The sequence below is a fragment of the Oppia nitens genome, unplaced genomic scaffold (assembly GCF_028296485.1).
Source record: "Oppia nitens isolate AA-2021 unplaced genomic scaffold, nextdenovo-longstitch-racon4-pilon3 scaffold10_pilon_pilon_pilon, whole genome shotgun sequence".
Classification (NCBI taxonomy): Eukaryota; Metazoa; Arthropoda; class Arachnida; order Sarcoptiformes; family Oppiidae; genus Oppia; species Oppia nitens.
The window spans coordinates 1,755,001-1,777,283 of NW_026533189.1; the positions used below are offsets into that span (position 1 = coordinate 1,755,001).

The window sequence follows — 22,283 nt, forward strand, 5'->3', positions numbered from 1 at the left end:
ATTATATTATGTATAATAATTGTATTTACATTTTAATGTCATTTATAAATATATATTTTTAAATTATATATGTATTTTTCTTAGTAAAAATGTATTTTAAAGATTTCTATTGAAAATTAATTTTTTTCATAATCTTTACATCCACTTAAAATAATATAATAATAATAATAATAATTTTAATTCTATTATTTCTGTAAAAATATGATTTCAATGACGTATTTATAAGGATTACAATTATATATAACTGAAACTGTGAACTAAAAATATATTTTAACAATTAATGTCAATCACAGTTACATTAAAAACTAAATAGTTGTGTATTTCCTAATAATTTTATTATTATTTTCTTTGTGTTATTGTGTTAAACTCAGTAATAACATGTCTATAATGTATTTATTGTACAATAATACAATATAAGCACTTATAAAATTAAATGAAATTAAAACAAATGAAAATTTTCTTTATTAGCATACAATAAATGTTTGACGTTTTTATTGTTATGTATTGTATAAAAATTAGAAATTGTGATATAATTTATAGAAAATATTTTGATAAAAATATAAGTTATTAATGATTATGACAACGAAAACTTACTAAATATAAATTTTATATCATTTATTAATAATATATTTATTTAATGTATAATTCAATTATATAATACTTTACTTTGATTTACTTTATGATGTGATATAAAATAACATATTAATGTATGATATTTAAAAACATTTCTATAATAAGTTAAGTAAAAATTTAATTTTATAATATTAAAATATAAAATAGTTATATTTTTATCTACTCTATAAATTTATTATTTATTTATTTATTTGCTATATTTATTTTCTATATATTTATTTTTATATTAAATACATAAGAATTAGTTTTTAATAGATTTTTATTAGATGTTTATAAGAAAATTTAATATAATGTCTTAAATAACTTAAATAGTTTTTAAAATATAATATTTATCTATTATTAGTTATTGTATTATATTATATTGTATAGTGTTATTGTATTTGAGTTTTAAATATTTCATTTTAATAGATAAACTGTATATAACTTTATAATATTGTTAAATTGTTGTTTTTAATATTTAGTTGAGTTGCTTATTATTTTGATTAATTAATAATTATATTATTTAGCTTATTATTTATTTTAACTAACAAAGTAAATAACTTTAACAACAAAAATCTTTCATAAACTAACTTTTATTTTTATATAAAATTAATTAATATAAAATAATTATAATCAACAAAAACATTTGTTAATAACGTATTTGTGCCGCTAATCAACTTAACTTCAATTATTGCTAATCAGACATTTATGTTATTATATAAATATATAATAAATATTTTCATCATTAGTGGAAACATAATTATTACTAATAATTTATTCATAAATATTAATTTATAGAGATTTTTAATTACTAATATTAAGTATAAATAATTTATATAGTTTTTTAATTAAAAATTAATAATTATTATTAAAAATCTGTAATATTATAAAAATTTACTTAATTTATACATAAATTAATTAATTGTTATAATTATAGATAAATATTGTATGTTTTATATCAGTTATTAAAATTATGTTATATAACATTTTTTCTTAAAAATTAAACGTTATTTATTGAATAAAATTTTTAAATTTTTAAAATTATACAAATAAATTTATAATATAAAAATTAATTTTATTAGATTTCTTTACATAAATTATAATATTCAGTATAAATTAGGGTTGCCAAATGTACTCCCGTCGGGAGTATTTTTACTCCTTTTTAGATACAAGTCCGACATAAAGTATAAAAAAAATTATTTTAAAAAAATAAAAAATTACTTCTTTTTTAAAATTATTTTTCTTATAAAATTTTATTAATAAGTTAATATTTTAAACTAAAATAGAGTTAGTATTTATTAATAATTATTTCAATATCTAGGAATATTAATTTATTTACTTCTAAATTTCTCAAAATTAAAAATAAATTTAAACAAAAAAAAATTTATTCAAATAAAATCTGATATAAAATTAAAAAGCATATATTAAACTTAAATTTATTTAAAAAGTACAATAAATTAAGGAAATTAAGTTCAATATTTTGACATTTTTAAATATTTTTTAAAAATAACATTTCAATAAGATTGAATGATGTAATATTAAATTATTATCGTTATTTTTCACGATGTTAACAAATAGCATAGTATTTAATATTTATTAAAAAAGTAAATAATAGTAATTATTAGTAAAAAAAAATATTTGTTATATATATATTTACTAAAAAATATTATCACTATCACTATTAATAATAATTATTAATTTAATTATTAAAAAGTCCAGTTTGCACTCATAGGTTATCATCTACTCTATTAAATGTACTCTTTTTGTAAATTTTCATTTAGTATCCTTAATATCATTGATATAATATATATAAAATTATATATCAATATATACTGTATTATTTACATTTATTTTTTTCATTTATTCATTCATTTATTTAGTATATACAAAACAAATTTTATTTTATTTAATTACACTGGTATAATTAGTTAATGAAAAATAAAATATTTATGAATTAAATAATTATTATATTAATAATAAAATTTCATTTTGACATTAACCGATAAGTTGTAATTAAACTTTTAAAAATTTTATTAAATTTTATTAATATTATAATTTCATATAAAAATAGTATTATTTTTAATCGAAATTAAACATTCTATTTATTTAAATATAGTGTATATTTATATATCTTTTTCATTAAATTGTAGATAATTTAATATGAAATTTACGTTAACATTGATGAAAAAATTAATATCTATTTTAATATGAGGTTTTAGGTTTATTACCCATTATCTAATTTAAGACTAACTGTTAATTGTTTTTAAATAGGAAATATAAAAATCATATATATATTATAATATTTTATAATATAATATATATATTAACTTTACCGGTATATAAAAATAGTTTAACTTAAATTAAAGTTAACTATTTTTAATGAACTAATAGTATAGAATATATGAACAATATTTTATGAGTGGGTGTGAAAATTAGTTTGACTCTATTGACTCTATTTTTTATAAGTCTATAATATTAGCGTTTAATTACAATTAAATCGATTATAATATTTCAATAAAGATATTATTTTCTTTTTATTTAATTTATGTTTATTTACTTAGTTATTTGATGTGAAAATAATAGTTAACATTACAATAAATTTACTATTAAATAAACCTGTCTAACATTACTGTTTTCAACTAAGTTAATAAATAAAAGTTAACTCAAATTTATGTGTCATAAATTACCCTTGAGCAATTTACCAAATGTTCACTATTGTGACAAAAAAAATAATTAATACAATTTGACAATAGATAAAAAAATAGACTTAAGGGTATTGTATCAAAATATGACAATATATTAGTTATAACAATATACAATTAATCTGAGATAATTTTATTTTATTTTTTCGTTAAAAATTTTTAATATTGTATCGATAATTAAAAATTGTAGTCTATAAAAATTATATATATATTTAAAATACACAGTTGTAATTTGTAATATTAGTTTAGTAATATGTTTTATTTCATAGTATGATTTATGTCACAAACATTTTATATTAATGTACTAAACTTAAAAAAATATGTATTTATAACAAAAAATATTATTTTATCATAACTTATTAAAAAACATCTATGCTAATAATATTTATGAAAAATGTATAAGTATACAATTTATATATTGATGTAAAAATAAACTTATATTTAATATATATGAAAATTTAAAAAATAATTTTTTCAAAATATATGATTTTTCAAATTTTAATTTATTTGTGCATTAAAAATGATTTTTAAATAGTAGCAAAATTGGGCAAAAAGTATTAAAATATCTAATTAGTGTAATAAATTAAATATAAATTTTATATTATAAGCTTAACATTTTGTTTATTAATTGTCTAAAGAATACAATTAAAGTACTAATTATGTAATAATTAATAATATTATAACTAAGTATTATATTTTCATAATTATATTTCGATGCAAACATTTTTGTGGTAACTATTATCATTAATGTACAATATATTTATAAAGATTATTTTTGTTTTATCAATATATTTATGAATGATAGAAATGGTAATAAAATGAAATAAAATATATATATATATGATAAAAAAATTTTGCTAATTTTTTCTTATTTATATTTTTTATTAAATCATTACTATGTTGTAGATGACAATGAGATACCTAAAGATGTCATCTATTTTACTAACAAAAGCGACATTTGGTTTAACTGTTTGTATCATTTGGCACAATAACAACAGAGACAATAATAATAATAATAATAATAATAATAACAAGATATAAGGGCTAACAAAATGGTTAGTCTTGTTGTGTCGACTAAAAATGGTAAATGTCATCAATAATCATATATACAGTTACAGTATAGTGTAATATAAAACATGAAAGTATTGTGAGTTGTCTTATTTTTTTCTATAGCTATCAAAAGTCATACATTTACTTTATTTATTGTATATACTTTATATCATAAATGATTTAGTAATAATTAATTTGTGGGCGGATGCCAAACAAATCGACACTTAATTAACTGTCAATGAATTAAATAACATACACAAAGAGAAACCCCATCTAAAATACAGTAGAAAACAATATCTAAACTCCCTGTGCTTAATATAACAATATTGTATTGTAACTGTATTGTATTGTATACCATATATATACTGATATTATACAATATATAGAGTATGTATATATATTCAGATAGACATTGTAAATGGTTTTTATATATACTATATATAAACTAAATTGAGATGAAAGTTTTTCGCTAAAATATTTTAATACTGATAATATCTGTTATGTATTGTAATGTTAATGTAGTAAAAATATAAGTTTTATTTGTTTTACTGTTATGCGAGTGAATCATATCATAACATTCAACGCACATTCATATAAAATATTTATTTATTTTTTAATTTTTCGTACAGTTATTCATCGCTTTAACACAACTTACAAATACTGCTATTACTCGGCGAACGAATATTCTGTATTTATTTATATATAATATTATATATATAAAGTTATATATATTTGATGTAAAACTTAATGTCTGTGTGTAATAATATTTTTGTCTAACATTTTTATTGTTATTATTATTATTATTATTTGTGTGCAAATAAAACATAACTGTGTTATACGTAGCGAACAGTAACAAAAAATGAACACCAAATGTCTGTTTTAATTGTTGTTTTTATTTTCTTATGACTTCATATTTATTGCAATCCAATGGATGGTTAGTTCATCTCATTTCTCTCTGTGTTTTGTTTATAACACAGTTGGAAGGCATACAGTAATAAGTCATATATAATATAACAATCCATTATTATTATTATTATTCTCTATATAATTTATATATGTATATATATAATGTATAATAAGTATATATACTATACATAAATAGATATTGAGAAAATATAATATATTAAAGCCAAATACAGATATACAGTATACTATACTTTATATATTAATATATACAGTGTATAGGAACCAAAAGTTAATATATATATATATATATATATGAATTGTATGAGAGAATCGACAGATAAATAAAATATATGACTAACGGATAAGAAATTCAAGTGGAAAGGGATGCCAGAAAAATAACAACACATATCAAACAATTACAGTATGAATCCATATAACATTTATAATATATATAACATAAGCAAACGGTTAGTATTGGACTATAACTATCCATTTGATAATACAACTGACGATTCTCTCAACTATAATAATAATAATAAAAGTAATAATAATAGTAACAATAGTTATAACAATACAACCAACAAAATTATATTATCTAATAATCATCATAACAATAGTACATCAGCTACTAGTGCTACTAATACAACAACAACTACGACAACTATGCTCATATCAAGTGTAGACGATATAATTGTGTTAACACAGCCTATATTCAACACAACATTCAATAGTGGTATCGGTACTGATATCAGTGTTGGTGTCGGTATCGGTATCGGTATCGATGCCAATGATATCAACGACACACTAATATTTGATATGAACAATGATGACCAACACCATTATGAACTGACACATGAAACCATGTTTATAGTGATAGTGTCGGTATTGTTGGGTATACTGACGCTGACCACTGTTATCGGTAACGTGTTTGTCATAGCGGCGGTATTAATGGAGCGTAACCTGAGAACAGTAGCCAACTATTTGGTGCTATCGCTGGCAGTGGCCGACCTAATGGTGTCGTGTTTGGTGATGCCATTGGGCGCAGTGTCCGAAGTGACCCAACAATGGACAATGGGTCGCGTGCTGTGCGAACTATGGACAGTACTCGACGTGTTGTGCTGTACGGCCAGTATTTTACACCTATTGGCCATTGCTATCGTATGTATTGATTTATATATATATATATATATATATATATCTTTCTCTCTTTCGTTATTTTCATGTAACTTTCGATGCATTTATTGTATATAAAATGAAATCAAGTTTTAGTAATAAAATAAATGACACAATAGATAGCACACACTAACACACAATTGCTTTTTCCGACACAATTACACTAAAGATCATACATTTTATAGCATTTATATGTAAAAAATATATACTGTTAAGTTTAGCTTACTTTTATTATTATTGGTATTATTTTCAAAAAAAACTTGAAAAGTTTTGTTTTCTGAAATCTATACGAGCCTTTTGTGTCTGTGTGTGTAGCATTTCATTTTGCGAATTTTGAAATTCTGACTTCAGATTCGGTTAGAGGACTACTAATAATGTATTGAAAAGTTTAATTAAAATTTTGATATCTCTTCGGGAACATAGACAAAATGGCGGCCAAAGTAAAAAAAATTTTAAGAAAAATTTTTTTAAGTATAGATTTGAATAAAGCATCAAAAACAAGCATAAGAAATATACATTAAAATTTTGATATCTCTTCGGGAACATAAAGAAAATTAAAAAAAAATTAGGTAAAAATTTTAACGTTTAGAATTGTAAAGAGTATCAAAAATATGATATAATATATCAGTATATTTTTTTAAATGGCGGCAAAAATATAAAAAATATAAAAATTTTTTTTTAAATATAGCATCAAAAACAAGGATAGAAAATATGCATTAAATTTTGATATCTACGGGAACAAAAAGAATAAGTATAAGCGGCAAATGTATAATTATAGATTATTATTTTGTTATACTAAATCATATACCCCACATGACTATAGTTGTTTATTTTGTCATACTGAATCATTTGATACCATACATTACAATATTTATATTATGTATATTTGACCAGTTTTTAAATTTTTATATTATTATATAGCGGCTATAATTATAAAACTAATAGTTTTCAATGTTATTCAAGTTTTTTTTCTGAAAATGCTTTCTAGCATTCTTAACTGGTTTTGGTTGAAATCACTTATCATTTTACATGTAGTTTTCTATATGGCATTTATAAATACAATATTTTTTTTAAAAAATACAGTATAATGTTAGTGTATATCATGTATATAATATTTTATTTTGAAGATGAGTATGTTAATGTTAATATTATAAAATTAGTGGTCTGCAAACATTTTTTTTATGTGGCAATAGATTTGCATAAATATTACTAAAATGTGAATTTCTTCAAAAAAAATTTAATGCAACAAAATATTGTTATAATATTTATGATATACTTTGTGTGTGTAATATACAGTAATGTAATATATATATAATATATAGAAATATTTTTATATTTTTACAATATAAAAATATTGTTGTGTTTATCCAATAATAATAATAATAATATACATAAATTTATATTACATACTAGAAAAAATGATTTATAAAAACTATATTATAAATTTAGAAACATATTTTTCAAAAAAAATAAAATAAAAATAAAGATATGAATGTTTGCTATTGAAAATTGCACACAACTATCAATATTTTAAAAGGAAAACTTTACAAACATTGAACACGTTTTGAATATCAAAATAAACTTTTGACTACAAACTTATTATATTATTTTATTACATATGAAAAAGTATACTGACCAAATAATTTATGTTTAAGTTAAAGCTATTATATTAATTACAATTTATATTTTTAGCATTTTAAATTACCAACTTTTATCAAATAATTTTAAATATTTGATTATAAATAATTTATATTTAGAAAACAATTAAATATTTTGTTTAAAAATGTTTATTATTATCATAATGTATAATTTGGTCACTCTAGTGTAAAACAACATTATTGAAAATCACTATCGCTTTTTGATTTGAAATAAATCTATAAAACTCTTATTGCTTTATATTATAATATACCGTATTTTGTATATTCAATAAAATATTATTTATTATACACTACACACACATACATACATACAGTTTGATTATTGTTGTGAAATATATCTATCAAATATTGTACACAACAATCATTAATCAAATTGTTGTTAAGTTTTATTATACAGTAATATTATGCCATATTATGTATAGATTTCATGTATGCACTGAATTTTGATTTCCTTATATTATATTGATATAAAAATGTTTTGATAATGTTTTTTAAAAGTTATGTTTGATTTAATAAATTTATTTCATTTAAAAATAGCATCGTTTCTATAAATAATATATATTATTGTGAATTTAAATATTGCGAATTTTTAAAATAAACAAAATTATTAAAATAATAAATAAATAATCTTAAAATAATAATATTGAGCAATCTATTTTGCTTACAAATTAATTTATTTAAAAAATTTATCAACTAATATATAATTTAACTATTTTTTTTACTTTAGAAATTTTTTTATACAGTATATGATTATTATTAATATTTTTTAGTATCTATTTTAGTGTAATAACTAAAAAATGTTGACAACTTTTTTATTTAAATAGTATAATAATAATAATATAATTTGTATTAATTTTGAATTTTACATTTTCTTATTTTGAATAGAATTTTTTGTGTAAAAATATGAAAGAACATTATTATAATAAAATGATACTTTTATAAAATTAATATTTTTTTTGAATAAAAGTTCATTGAAAACTTGAAAAATAGAATTTCAATACATGACAAAATCAATTAAAAAAAAATTCAGTCGAAAGTATAAAGTCTATGAAAAATATAGTTTTTTAACAATAATAATAAAATAATGATTTTTAAAAATATAATAACTCTTAATAGACTTTTAATAATGGAGTCATTTTTCATTTATAAAACTAAATAAAATAAAAATTACTTTAAGCAATGTGTGTATTGAGTTGGAAATTATAATTGGCATCAAATGAATAAATGTGAATGAATGCATTATATATAAGGTTGCCAACTTATTTAATATAATTCAAGTATTTTTGTTATTATAAATGTTAAATATTAAAAATAGACTAACAATTGACAAATTTTATTTAAAAAAAATATTTATCATTTTATTTTACAAGTTTAAAAACTTGTCAATATTAGATTAAACTTATAATTTATAACTACCATTATTTATCAGTATAATATTGATTTGAATATAATTTAATTCATAATTATTAATTAGAATCTTGTAATTTTATATATATCACAATATTTTATTTTTAATAATATTATTAAATATAAAATTTAATTTTTAAAACTATTTTAAAATTTAATGCTAGACAATGTATTTACTTAGTTATAAAATATATACTATTTATAGAATACAAATCAAGAATATTCCTAACAATATAAATAGTTGACAACCCTACTTTCATATTATAAAGAATGCTTTTTTAAATCTATGTTAAAAATTTATTATTATTATTATTATTATTATTATTATTATTATTATTATATATAATACTGACTTTTTTTGATAAAAATATATTGGATTCTATTAGATTTTTTTTTTATTAGAAAGATTACTGTATTATATTAATACAGTATAATATAACTATTATTATGAAAAGATTTTTATTTAGTAACTTAATCATTTAGCTTAGAGTGCACATATATAATATATTAGATATATTTTTTAATGTATTAAATATGAGTTATAAATTATTTAATAATACAGTATAATAATGTATAATAATATAATTTAATATTGTTAAATAACCTATAATATAAAGTAACTTAGTTATATATTTTAATCTAAAAATGAATATTTAATTTTTTTTAAATTTGTTTGTAATTAAAAAAATTATAAATAATTTAAATGTTTTTAAAATAATTATGTTTATTATTAATATTTTTGTTTAATTTATAAATTATTAAATCACATTTATTGTAGTAAATTAAATAGTTGTGTATGTTTACAACATTACAATTAAAATTATTAACATAACAATAAAAGATATAGTTTGACTAAGATACATATATACATATATATATATATATATATATATATATATAGAATTTAATCATCTAAAATACAAAGTTTAGTCTTTTTTTCTCTATTTATTATAAAAATTATTTTTCTATATTTAATAATATAATATCTAAAGAGCCTTCAATTACTTTTAAGATATTACAATATAGTGTATTCAGACAATATATTCTTTTAAAATACTAGTATATATACTTAGATTGCAAATAAAAACAAAATATTTTTATCAATTGATATCAAGTATTACTGAATATTTTTGTATCAAATATATGACAGAATCTAAAGAATCGGAATTTGTTTTCAAATCAATGGATTCTTTAATAAAAACGTCTCTCAAATTTAACACAAAATATTATTGATAGTGATATCTGTTTTTATCATATATTAAAGAGAGACAGTATTACTGTTTAAAAATAAAAAAAGGATGTCATATGAAAACAAAGTTTAACATTACTTTATCAAACATCAGTTGACTATCAAAACAAAATTATAAGTATAAATTCAAATTTCAAACAATAGTATTCTATATTGTTTTACTTAATATTGATATCAAACTGTTTTTGTTTACAGTTATATTAATACTTTATAAAACAAGGATAATAAAAAAATTAAATATTTATACATTAAAATTATAATCTAAAAGATAAATTTAAAATTTAAATGTACTTTTATTGTAAAATTTTAATCTAATTTTATTTTTAAATTTATTTTTATATATTGAACAAACAATAAATTAGTTAACAAATATTTTTTACACAAAAATAATATTAAAATTTTTAATGAATTGGATAAATCAAACGGTTAACAGATATTTGAAATAATAATACAATCTCTGAAAAAAAGTTTTACGTATTTAATTTATAAAAATTATAAAAACACATACATTTCAACATACAGTACAGTAAATTGTTTCAAATAGAAATAGTAATAATGCTATAACTATAGATCAAACTATAACATCTATAAACTATTTTACAAATAAGTTAAATTAAAGGCGCATAACAAGAGTTTACTATTATTTAAATTTATAAGTATATGTTAGTTAAATAAATGAGTGGCCTATGAGAGTATAGTATGAATGTAGTTGAGTGCATACATCAAACATATAAGCACCGATAGATTTCCCCTAACTTATACATGCAAATTGACTTTATATGTATAATAGTTGCAGCGCCTATTGCTATGACTTTACTGTATAACATTGCTAACTTCCACAGTGTGCCAGTGGATTTGATCTATGGTTGAATGTAAAGAGAGTTAAACTAAAGTTTATTAGTAATAGTTTATTTGATCATGATGATTTTATATTTTATTACATTACTATAATATATTTCGTAATATGTTTTTAAAAACTACTTTATATTGCTAATGAATAAATTGAAATTGAATAAGTTTTAAAAAATAAAATTATTTAACTTAAAAAACAAAATTATTTAACTTAAAAAACAAAATTATTTAACTTAAAAAACAAAATAATCATAAATTAGTTAAAATTTTATAATTACATACTTAATTATATTATTAAATAAGTTAAAGTGATTCTTAATAATTAAAATTAAATAAACTATATTGAAATAAGAGTTTGTTAGATTTTGCAGTATTAATAATTCAATACATTAGTAATAAAAAACAAAACTATACAATAAATAAATTCATTACAAGATTTTATTTTGAAAATTGTTTAATAAGTACAGTATTTCTTTATTTAAAAAAAACAATTTAATATCCCTCGTTGATACTTTTAGAACATTAACAAAAAATAACAAAACATAAATGATTATTTTATCATTTACTATAAAAATAGTTTATTGAAAAAAAATTAGAAACTAAAGTTTAACATTATTACAGTAATAATGAAGAAGAAAATAAGTTAATCAATAAAAAATAAATTTCAACTATTTTTTGTTTCTTTCTCTAAATTACTTTACACAACATCTATTGTTTATACAAAATTTATGAAAGCACTTAAATATTAAGTGAATAAATAAATGAGAGCCAATTGATAACAAATGTGATGCAAATTGGGTGTCGACACTCTGACAGTTAATGAGAGTTAACTACCAGTGATAACTACTAGTATTGTACAGTATTTTATATATACAGTATAAGTATATATATATACTGTATATTATATGTTTTATCTCCGACTTTCATATGATATTAAACACACTAAACATTTTGTGTAACAAAAAAACTAACATAACATAAGAGAGAGAGAGAGAGACTAAATAGTAGTCATTAAAAATATCGTTGACTTTCTAATTAACTGCTGAGTGGGAAGGCATGCAATTAATAAGTAGTTTTGCAATATATTTTGTTATATAATAATAATAATAATTTGTAATAAGTTATCAAAACCAGTGCACAGTTTTACTTTTGCATAAATAGCTTATTATTATATATAATTTGATACGTTTTGTGCCTTTAAATATTAACGCTAATCACTATCAATTTTATTTTATTTTTTTTATATTTCAAGTAAATTAATTTGCATAGTAATCTATCTAATTATATACATTGTTGTTGTGTTGTTGATACAGTATATTTTTGATTAAAATTTAAGCAAAAAAATATACTCTATAGTCTATACTATTTATTGCATAGATAACTACTATGTTGTGAATATAAAATTATTTGTTGATATATAGCAAACAAAAATGTGTGACAAAATTCATGTGATTATATTTGTTGTGTTGTGTTATGTTATGTTAAAGAGCTTTAGGCCAATGTTATGACACATTCATAAAACTAAAAAATATATGAATATATTTATTGTACTTATAATGCATTAATGGCTGTATATAATTGACATTTTTAAAAGAATATTTTATTTGTATTTTTATAGAAATATATTCTATTTATACATTTTGCTTATATTTTTTATATACAATTTATACAAATAAAAAATAGTAAATAATGTACTGATATATAATATGTATATATTTCTGTCTTATTTTTACACAATTTTCATATTCATATACTATACGATACATTTTATAAATATAAAGTATAAAAATAATATGATATATAATTTTAAATGAAATAACGTACACATAGTTTGTATGTACTATATTATAGGTTATATATCTCAATACATGACAAAACATTGAAAATTGCATTGAATACTAAAAAAATCAGTTTAATCGAAATTTTTCAATATAAAAATATTTTTGATTGATTTTATTATGTTGCGCAAGAATATACAGTATATATATATACAGTATATACTTAATATATTTTTTGAAGTTCATTTTATTTATTTAAAAAATGCATTATCTCTTAATAATAGCTATTTATATATATCTATATATATCAAATATATACCACAGGTTATTTTTATGTTGAAAAAACATTTCATTAACTATAACATAATATAACTTATTATGTGTTGCAATAAACGTGTATTTTCAAAATATTATAATTATTATCCATTAAATAGTATCTATTAATAAAACTTGTTTGGCAATCATTGTTATACTATCGTAGATATCATATTAGCTAAATTTGCCCAATTGTTCAACAAATGTTGATCCAATCCATTAGTCAATCGCTTTGGCTATTAGTGTAGACAACCCATAACACATAAGCGAGAAACAGTATGTATCATATTATATTTAAGGGAACAGTTAGCTAAAAACATTATTTGCCACTTATTTAACTACTAATGAAATAGTATTTCCATTTATTTCTCACTTTCATTGTTTTGTTTTTCGGTTTCCGACAATGGATTGGCTTATAAACCAATACATACTATAATATGTTTGGTTAAAATCCAAACGATAAAATAACTGCCACAACATATAATACAACTAAATGAATAAATATATATATAAATAAATAAATCTATATATATATATGTTATATAAATGATATGAATAGGATCGTTATTGGGCCGTAACTAACGTCGATTATATACACCAACGAAATGCCCGTCGCATCGGACTTATGATTGTCATTATTTGGTCGGTTGCGGCCATCGTATCGGTTGTGCCGCAGTTCGGTTGGAAAGATCCGGATTTTGTGGCCAGAATTGAAAATGAAAAACGATGTCTAATATCGCAAGATATTGGTTATCAGATATTTGCCACAATCGCTACATTTTATGGTCCACTTGTCTTCATATTAGCGCTCTATTGGAAAATATTTCAGGTATTTATTGGCTTAATATTTAGAAAATTTATAAATTGTTTGGTGACAAACATTGTTGGGATGTTTTTTGCACTTCAATTGTTATCAAATTTTTTTTGACTCAAAAGATATTTTTTAATTTTGATTTAATTTACATACATATATATTTAGATCAAAATATAATACCTTATATAAAATATATATATATACAGTATATCTTATTTATATACTTATATGAGTCAGTACTCATTATAAATCATCATATTATAAATAGTATATATTCTTTAATAATAATAAATTATATAAAAATAAATTTTTCAATAAAAAACATTATTAATTTTAACAAACTCTTGAAAATAGTATAATATATATAAATAAAATTAATGCCTATTATATGATAAGTTATAATTTTCATAGCATTTCTATTTGTGATATCTTTGTTAACTCTATTAGAAATGACAGCGGCTTTGAGCTCAAAGACCCATTAATTTGAAATACATTGAAAATAAAATTATATAACAATAATGATTTATATATATAATAATAATAATATATAAATTACTAAAATATAAATTTATAATTAGATTCGTTTTATATTCATATGATATCATTTGTATGATTAGACTAAACAAATGTACAGCAAATTGTATATTATTCAAAAAATTAAAAGTTATATTACATTTACTGTAAATAATCTATATAAATATTTACAATATATATTTTTTACAATTCATAATTATTTATAAATAATAAATATTTAATTTATATTTACAATAGTAGGCGTAGTTATTAAGTTATATTTAACAACCTTATTTTTAATACAATTAAAAAAAATTATTTTATTATAGAAACAATAGAAAATTATAAATAATATTACCATTAAAAATTTGACAGTTTGAAATTTTAATATATAACAGCAATGTTTTATTTAAAATATTTTACTAAAATTACAGAAACTGTTTAAATTTATTTGGTTATCTTGAATATCATTGCAGTCTTATAAATTAATACCAAATATTTTACTAAAATATTAAATTATATGTTTTTATCATATTATAAATAGAAAATGTTGCAATTAAGATGAATATAAATTACAAATAACTAAATTATACAAAAATAATACTAATCATACATAGTTTTATTTTTCAACTCATAAAATATATTATAATTTTTAGATCGTTTTTACATTTCTAGTTAAACAATAAAATATAAATTTTTATATCGTAAGCGACCGAATAATTTTTAAGTATAAAACAGTATTTATGAATCTAGTAAATATTTTTGCAAAAAAAACTACATTTAATATATGTTATATAAAAATTAAAAATTTTAGGAAACATTTGAAAAATGTATTAAAATTTATTAAGAAAAAAATAATTACATTTTTTTTTGCTAAAACTGCAAATGTGTAATGAAAAAATCAAGTTAGTACTTATTAAAAGGCGAATGTTAAGTAGCAATATATTTAAGGTAATTATTTTAGAGTATATAAGTAAGTGAATAAATGATAGAAAGAGAGAGAGAGAGAGAGATGTAAAGCCTTAAGCAAACATCTATTAGATGAGTATTTGTCTGCCGATAGTCATAATTAGGAGAAAAACTTATGAACTTTTAGTTTATAAGAGCTATTTATGTCAAACAAATTATTATTTATTAATTCGTTTGCAAAAAGAGATTTGAATTTATTAGAGAGATATTCATGTTATGAAGCAATTGAAGTACTCTTAATGAATACATTTGTTTGTCTATATGTGTGAAGACATAAATAGAAATGTCATTCAATATATTATAATAGTAATAAATAATAACATAAATCACAACAACAACAATATTTTCATATTAGACTATATTTAGTTAGACATGAAATAGTAATTATTTGTCATTATTTGACGAACACCTTATAGGTTGCTAGAAAACGGATAAGAAGAAAACCGGGTAAACTAACGGTGCGACCTATCAGTAATCTGCAGACACCGCGACTATTAGCTCCCAGTCCTTCCACACAGAATATCAATTGTATTAATGACGATATGGTTACCATTAACTCCGATGATATGACCACCGATATAGAGCTAAAACAAATTAAAGAAAATTTAAGTCCTAATAGGATAACTAACGTCACAACAAACGGTGCCAATAAAAGTCCGAGCATTAGGCCGTCACCACTGGCCAGTCCTACCGGTCAACAAAATCATAAAAACATTTCAAATATCGAAACCCAACTCAAGTCACTAAAAAAAGTGGGAAATAGAGAGTCATTAGAATCGAAAAGAGAGCGAAAAGCGGCCAAAACATTAGCTATAATTACAGGTAATCATAATAATCATAATAATTACACACAAAAAAAATAATTGTATTGCAAGTAAAAGCAATCAAATTAATGACTAACAATCAGAGGAGTTTACACCAGAAAAAAGCTCGCGATTGTGTGACACAAACTGTTTGATTGATTGGTATGTCTGTTCTCTCTCTCTCTCCCTCCCTGTGCCCTAAAACCCCTCATTACTTGAATATTAGGTGTATTTGTCATATGTTGGGCGCCATTCTTCGTGTTGGCCGTACTGATGCCTATATACCCGTCAATGGAGCCAAACAAGTATGTGGTCAGTGGTATACTGTGGTTAGGTTATCTCAATTCATTGCTTAATCCCATCATATATACCATATTCAGGTATAAATATTTAGACAAAAATTCGTTATTATAAAAGTTTGTTATATAACGACTTTTATTGGCGAAAAAACCATAAAAAACTTTTTCTAATCTCTTAAATAATTTGGTTATAAATTTTTAGTCCCGATTTCCGGAACGGTTTTCGACGCATATTATGCGGCAAACGTTACGCCAACCGGAGGGCCGTTAATCGATAATATGAAGACTTTATATTTATATTTATAACGTTTAATATTACGGCAATACCTATCTGTTATATATATTTTTATTATTATTATTATCGTTATAATATATATAAATTATGTTATATAAATTATATACTGTTGAGGCTGTTATTAACCGTTAATGTATTTCAGTAAAAATAATAAAATTTATGTTAAACATAAATTAATGTAATACTAGTAATTTACTTATAAAATATCAAAACTGCTTTATAATAACTTTTAAGTATGTTTCCTTAAATACACTAATAATAATAAAATATGATATTTAAACATTTCTGACGCTATAAAATATAATTATCATATAAACATATTGATTATTTTTCTTGTTTACTAATACTACTACTAAATTTATAATTTTCATTTTTATATTTTACAGTAATCAAATAAATGAATGATATAAAAAACAAAATATTTTGATAAAAAAATACATTTTTTAGATATTTCTTATTTGTTTTGACACAATTTATATTTTTATCAATCAATATATATATATATATATATTTTAAATTGAAATCTTATTTAGCTTGATTATTTAGCTATACTTATTATTTTATGGTTAAATAAACAAAACAAAAAATGTAGTTAATCTTATTGCAATTTATTAAATACTTTACTATAGTATAGTATTGGACTATACTATAATATAATGACATTTACGATATAAAATATATATTGTATATAATTCAAGTGTCTTATAGTATATATATACTTACGGTAATTGTTATAACGGTTACAAAGGAGTCCCAAAAAGCTAATAATTTTTTGTGATTTGGAAAAAAGAAAAATTTTATTTAATCCAATAACAATCTTAATAAATAATAGTATTATTATTACTAAATACAATTAGCAATATGTCATACAATAATTGTAATAAAATAATATTGATATAAAATATTACACAATAAGCAAAAAAAACATATAGTAAATTTATATGGATAAGTATGATAAATGGCTTTTACATATACAATATTAAAGTTAGTATAAAAAATAAACAATTGATATCACAAATAATTATTGTTCTATAAAATAATTAAACATCACTTTTAATAAGACTATAATTGTTGTCTTTAAATACAATATTTTTAAATTCTTTAGTTTTTTCATTGATATGATTAATAATAAATATCATAAATACTAAGCAAAAACATACAATAGATTCAGTTACTGTAATTTATCCAAAACTATAACGTAATGTTATAAAAATGTTTTGCTTATTGAAGCAAAAAAAATGATAATGGATGTCCTCATCGATAGAAGTTGAAAACTCATAATATTTGACACACAAGTGTAAAACAGAAAAAAATTCAAAAAAAAAACGTTATGCTCTGCGTTAAGACAATTGATTAGTGATTGACGTGACAGTTATCCGGGTGTTTGGTATGTCAATAGATTGTCACAAACAATCATTATTTTAACAGTAATGACAACTTCTATTACAATTATCGGTAATATTCAAAATAACTATAAATAGTAAACATTTTTAAAAAAATGTAACAACATATAACAACAACAAAATTACCGTACGGTAAATTGATTGCAAAATTATATGTTAAACCAGATATTATGTTTTAAAAATACAAAATATATAAATATATTATTTCAAAAAGCTATAATTAGTGTAATTATGAGATAAATATATAATTTTGGTAATTATGTGACTCAAATGGCACTGTAAATGGCATTTATTACGGCTAAACATTTGGCACTTTACTTGTAATTATTTGATATGTAAGTTGAAAAAGTTGGATATATATGACTCCCATTTCACGTCAAAACCATTTAGCACTAGAACTGTGTATAAAAATATATATATACCGTATAGTATATTAAAAAAATAAAAATTAAACAAAATTAAACACACATTTTTACAGACTATACTTATATTATGTAAGAAAAATAAAAATATAAAATGACAAACCGTTTGGTTGATATGAACCAATTTTGACGAATTCAATACTATTTATATGAATAATAATCAATTTGTTATCCAAATTATCAGTCCATTCATTATAGTCCTGTTGAATGTTTGTCACAAAAATGACTCGTCTTTTCCAATTTACATTCATATCAATGAATGGATATTCCAGTGTATCGTACTGTCCACTACTGGCAGTCGTATTGACAAACAATATGTTTTGCAATTGACCATTGATTGGCACAAAACAGTTGAATGAATTCAACAAAATATATATAAAATCTTTGATCATCATTTGGTCCAACAGATCCGGTCGAATGCGATTTTTCTTCTCCAAACCGAACAGAAATGGACGGTTAAAATCGATATTCTTGTCAAATATCACTACAATTTCGTCGTCGATTTGTTTAGGAATTGTCAACCTTTGCAATGTTGTTGTCATTTGATGGAGAAGTCGTGTTTTTTGTGTCAATCCGTAATTCTGGCACTCATTGTATTTGTGTTGACACAAATAAAATACAATATTTTTGAGGAAATTTGACGTCAATTTAGTTTCTTTTCGCTGAAGACGTAGAATAATGTCTTCAAATAATCGATGACTGTTCGGAAATTTGATGATAATATGAGGAATAGTCTGAAGCAATCGGTCGTCGGCCAGACTTTCGATAAGTTTTCGCCAAATTATCGAATCCTTTCGCCAAATAGTGTTTAGCGCCCGAAACCAACAGTTCGGCTCAAGTAGTGTGTCGTCCAAAGTACTGACTATTTCGTGTAATTTCGATTTAGTGGACCGCAAGACAGCCAACCGTTTCTCGACAGGTGTCGGCTCAACATTTTCAGGCATATTCTTGTACCGAAACAAAGGCATTGTCACCGAATTGGTCTTAAAATGACACAATTTAATAATATCTTTATGAGTCCAACCTATTGAATGATAAATCAAATCAAATGATTAAAAGATATAATACAAGAGATATAAATCATAGTTTGTCGTTATCGGTGACGCCCGACAACAATACCGACCAAATTGATTACCAAACACTAGACTTTCTTCAATGAGTTTATCGTCGACTTCATTGTCGTAGTATTGCTTAAAAAGATGTCTCAATTGATGCGAACTATTGATAGTTTGTCGGCCAACGAGTGATGCAAAAAGTAATACATCGGTTGAGTGTATGTATGGTTTGCGAAACAAAGTGTAGGCCAACGACCGCAACGGTGACCTCTGCTCGGCGTCAGGATTCTGACACTTGAATAGAGACCATAAAAGACGTGGAAAACAATTGGGTCTTAAATGTGGTAAACAATCGTTGATCACATCGTGAATCTCTTTAGACATTGACTTTTGTTTCTCAAAATCTAACTTTTCTACCGATCGCCACAAACTGTCCACACATTGCAGTGTCCGTTGTTTCGGTACACTCTTCAGTCCGTTGTGACCAAAGTCCAGATACGCCGTTAACGACGAATACCGAAAGCTGAGGACAACATTGTTTTCGCAGCCAAATAACAAATACCTTCGCAGTCGACAAAGTGGTCTGTCATTGATGTCAATCGCGTCTGAAATCGTTTCGTTATTGTTGGTAATCATGTCATTTCGGTCACCACTCGTATCCATAGCTTGTTGTCCATCATTACCGCCGATGCCGTTGCAGTCCATCGTAATGTCGGTCATAATGTGTTTGTTTTGTGAACTAAAAGGCACTGACATTACGTCACAACAATTGTTACTAAACTTAACTCATATTATATTAATATAAATACTGTATTCAAATGTTTTGTATTATAATAACAATTGTATGGATGACTCGTAAACATTGTTACATATAATTTGATTGTAAAGTATGTATAAATTAAATACAATTATAGACTATTAGTTAAACAAACAAAAAAATACACAAAACAATAAATTATTATTATTTTTTATGTTAAATGTTTGTTTTTTGAATGTTTGATATAATTTTTTTTTTATAAAAAATGCAATATATTTATAATTTATTAAATAAATACCAAATTATAATCATATCATCAAATCATTCAAATTTGTGAATACGTTGTTTGTGAACAAAAGTTAGTGTATTTTATTGATATTAAAAACTCATTTAATTTTTTTTTTAATACAAAATATTTTTGTTTTGTTTTTTGTCTTAATATTTGTTATCAAAATCGGAAGTAATGGACACGTCTTCAGATGAATATCGGGAAAAGAGACGAAAGAATAACGAATCGACCAAAAGATGTCGTGAGAAGGCATCCGAACGGAACAGACAATTGACTGTTGCGGCCGAAGAACTTCGGACTCAAAATCATTTACTCGAGAAACAGATCACTGAACTAATGGCCCGAAGAGATTGCTTAAGACAATTGGCCATTGATAGCAAAAATCGGGAAATTAATGCCAACAATAGTGGCTAACACTGACCAAACACATTGATATTACATTTGATTATTATTATTGAACACAGATTTCAATTAATTGTTTAATTTAAATGAATTATAATTATAATTATGTTTGGATTTCTCATTACTTATTCATTTTCATTATATTTTTTTCTATTACTATGTATTAACCGGTAATTAAATGTAAATTATTTAATATTATTAATAATTAAAATTGATATTAAAGTTAAGTTAAAATTATTAATTTAACTATTTTAATAAAAATCTATTTTATTAAAATATATTATTATTACTATTATTATACTTTACATTAAACTTGATTTAATTTATGCTTGGTCATAATGATAAAATAATGATTATAATTTATGTTACTATTTTATTGAAAAATAGTTATAAACTATATTAATTAACTTTTATAAAATAACTATTGTTTGTTTAAATATTTACTAATTTATTTTCTATAAGTTAATAATTTAATTAACAATTATGTTAATATTATGAAACAACAAATTAGGTATAATTGTTTTTTTTAATAATGATTAAATTGAAATTTATTACATTTA

The 22,283-nt window shown here is 21.2% G+C and overlaps 2 protein-coding genes across 2 annotated transcripts; one reads left to right on the forward strand and one right to left on the reverse strand.

Annotated features, from left to right (window-relative positions):
* Positions 1–6,033: 6,033 nt before the first annotated feature.
* LOC128965288 (5-hydroxytryptamine receptor 2A-like) lies at positions 6,034–17,378 on the forward strand. Its single transcript, XM_054311940.1, has 5 exons — positions 6,034–6,428; positions 14,262–14,531; positions 16,415–16,820; positions 17,028–17,181; positions 17,303–17,378. Exons 1-5 carry the CDS (start codon positions 6,087–6,089, stop codon positions 17,376–17,378), a joined length of 1,248 nt encoding a protein of 415 aa, XP_054167915.1. The 5' UTR covers positions 6,034–6,086.
* Positions 17,379–18,978: 1,600 nt separating this feature from the next.
* On the reverse strand, positions 18,979–21,062 carry LOC128957305 (uncharacterized). The gene is made up of 3 exons (XM_054303080.1): positions 20,344–21,062; positions 19,324–20,244; positions 18,979–19,196 (listed from the first exon to the last, which is right to left on the reverse strand). Exons 1-3 carry the CDS (start codon positions 21,029–21,031, stop codon positions 19,123–19,125), a joined length of 1,683 nt encoding a protein of 560 aa, XP_054159055.1. The 5' UTR covers positions 21,032–21,062; the 3' UTR covers positions 18,979–19,122.
* Positions 21,063–22,283: the final 1,221 nt, after the last annotated feature.

What these genes read in the sequence shown, in the direction of transcription:
- LOC128965288 (XM_054311940.1), top strand. Translation starts at nt 6,087, where the DNA reads ATGAACAATGATGACCAACACCATTATGAACTGACACATGAAACCATG. An exon ending in TCTATTGGAAAATATTTCAG is followed by an intron (nt 14,532 to 16,414) that starts GTATTTATTGGC and finishes AACACCTTATAG; the next exon opens with GTTGCTAGAAAACGGATAAG. An exon ending in ATCATATATACCATATTCAG is followed by an intron (nt 17,182 to 17,302) that starts GTATAAATATTT and finishes ATAAATTTTTAG; the next exon opens with TCCCGATTTCCGGAACGGTT.
- LOC128957305 (XM_054303080.1), bottom strand. Translation starts at nt 21,031, where the DNA reads ATGTCAGTGCCTTTTAGTTCACAAAACAAACACATTATGACCGACATT. An exon ending in AGTGTTTGGTAATCAATTTG is followed by an intron (nt 20,245 to 20,343) that starts GTCGGTATTGTT and finishes ATCATTCAATAG; the next exon opens with GTTGGACTCATAAAGATATT. An exon ending in TGGTTCATATCAACCAAACG is followed by an intron (nt 19,197 to 19,323) that starts GTTTGTCATTTT and finishes TTTTATACACAG; the next exon opens with TTCTAGTGCTAAATGGTTTT.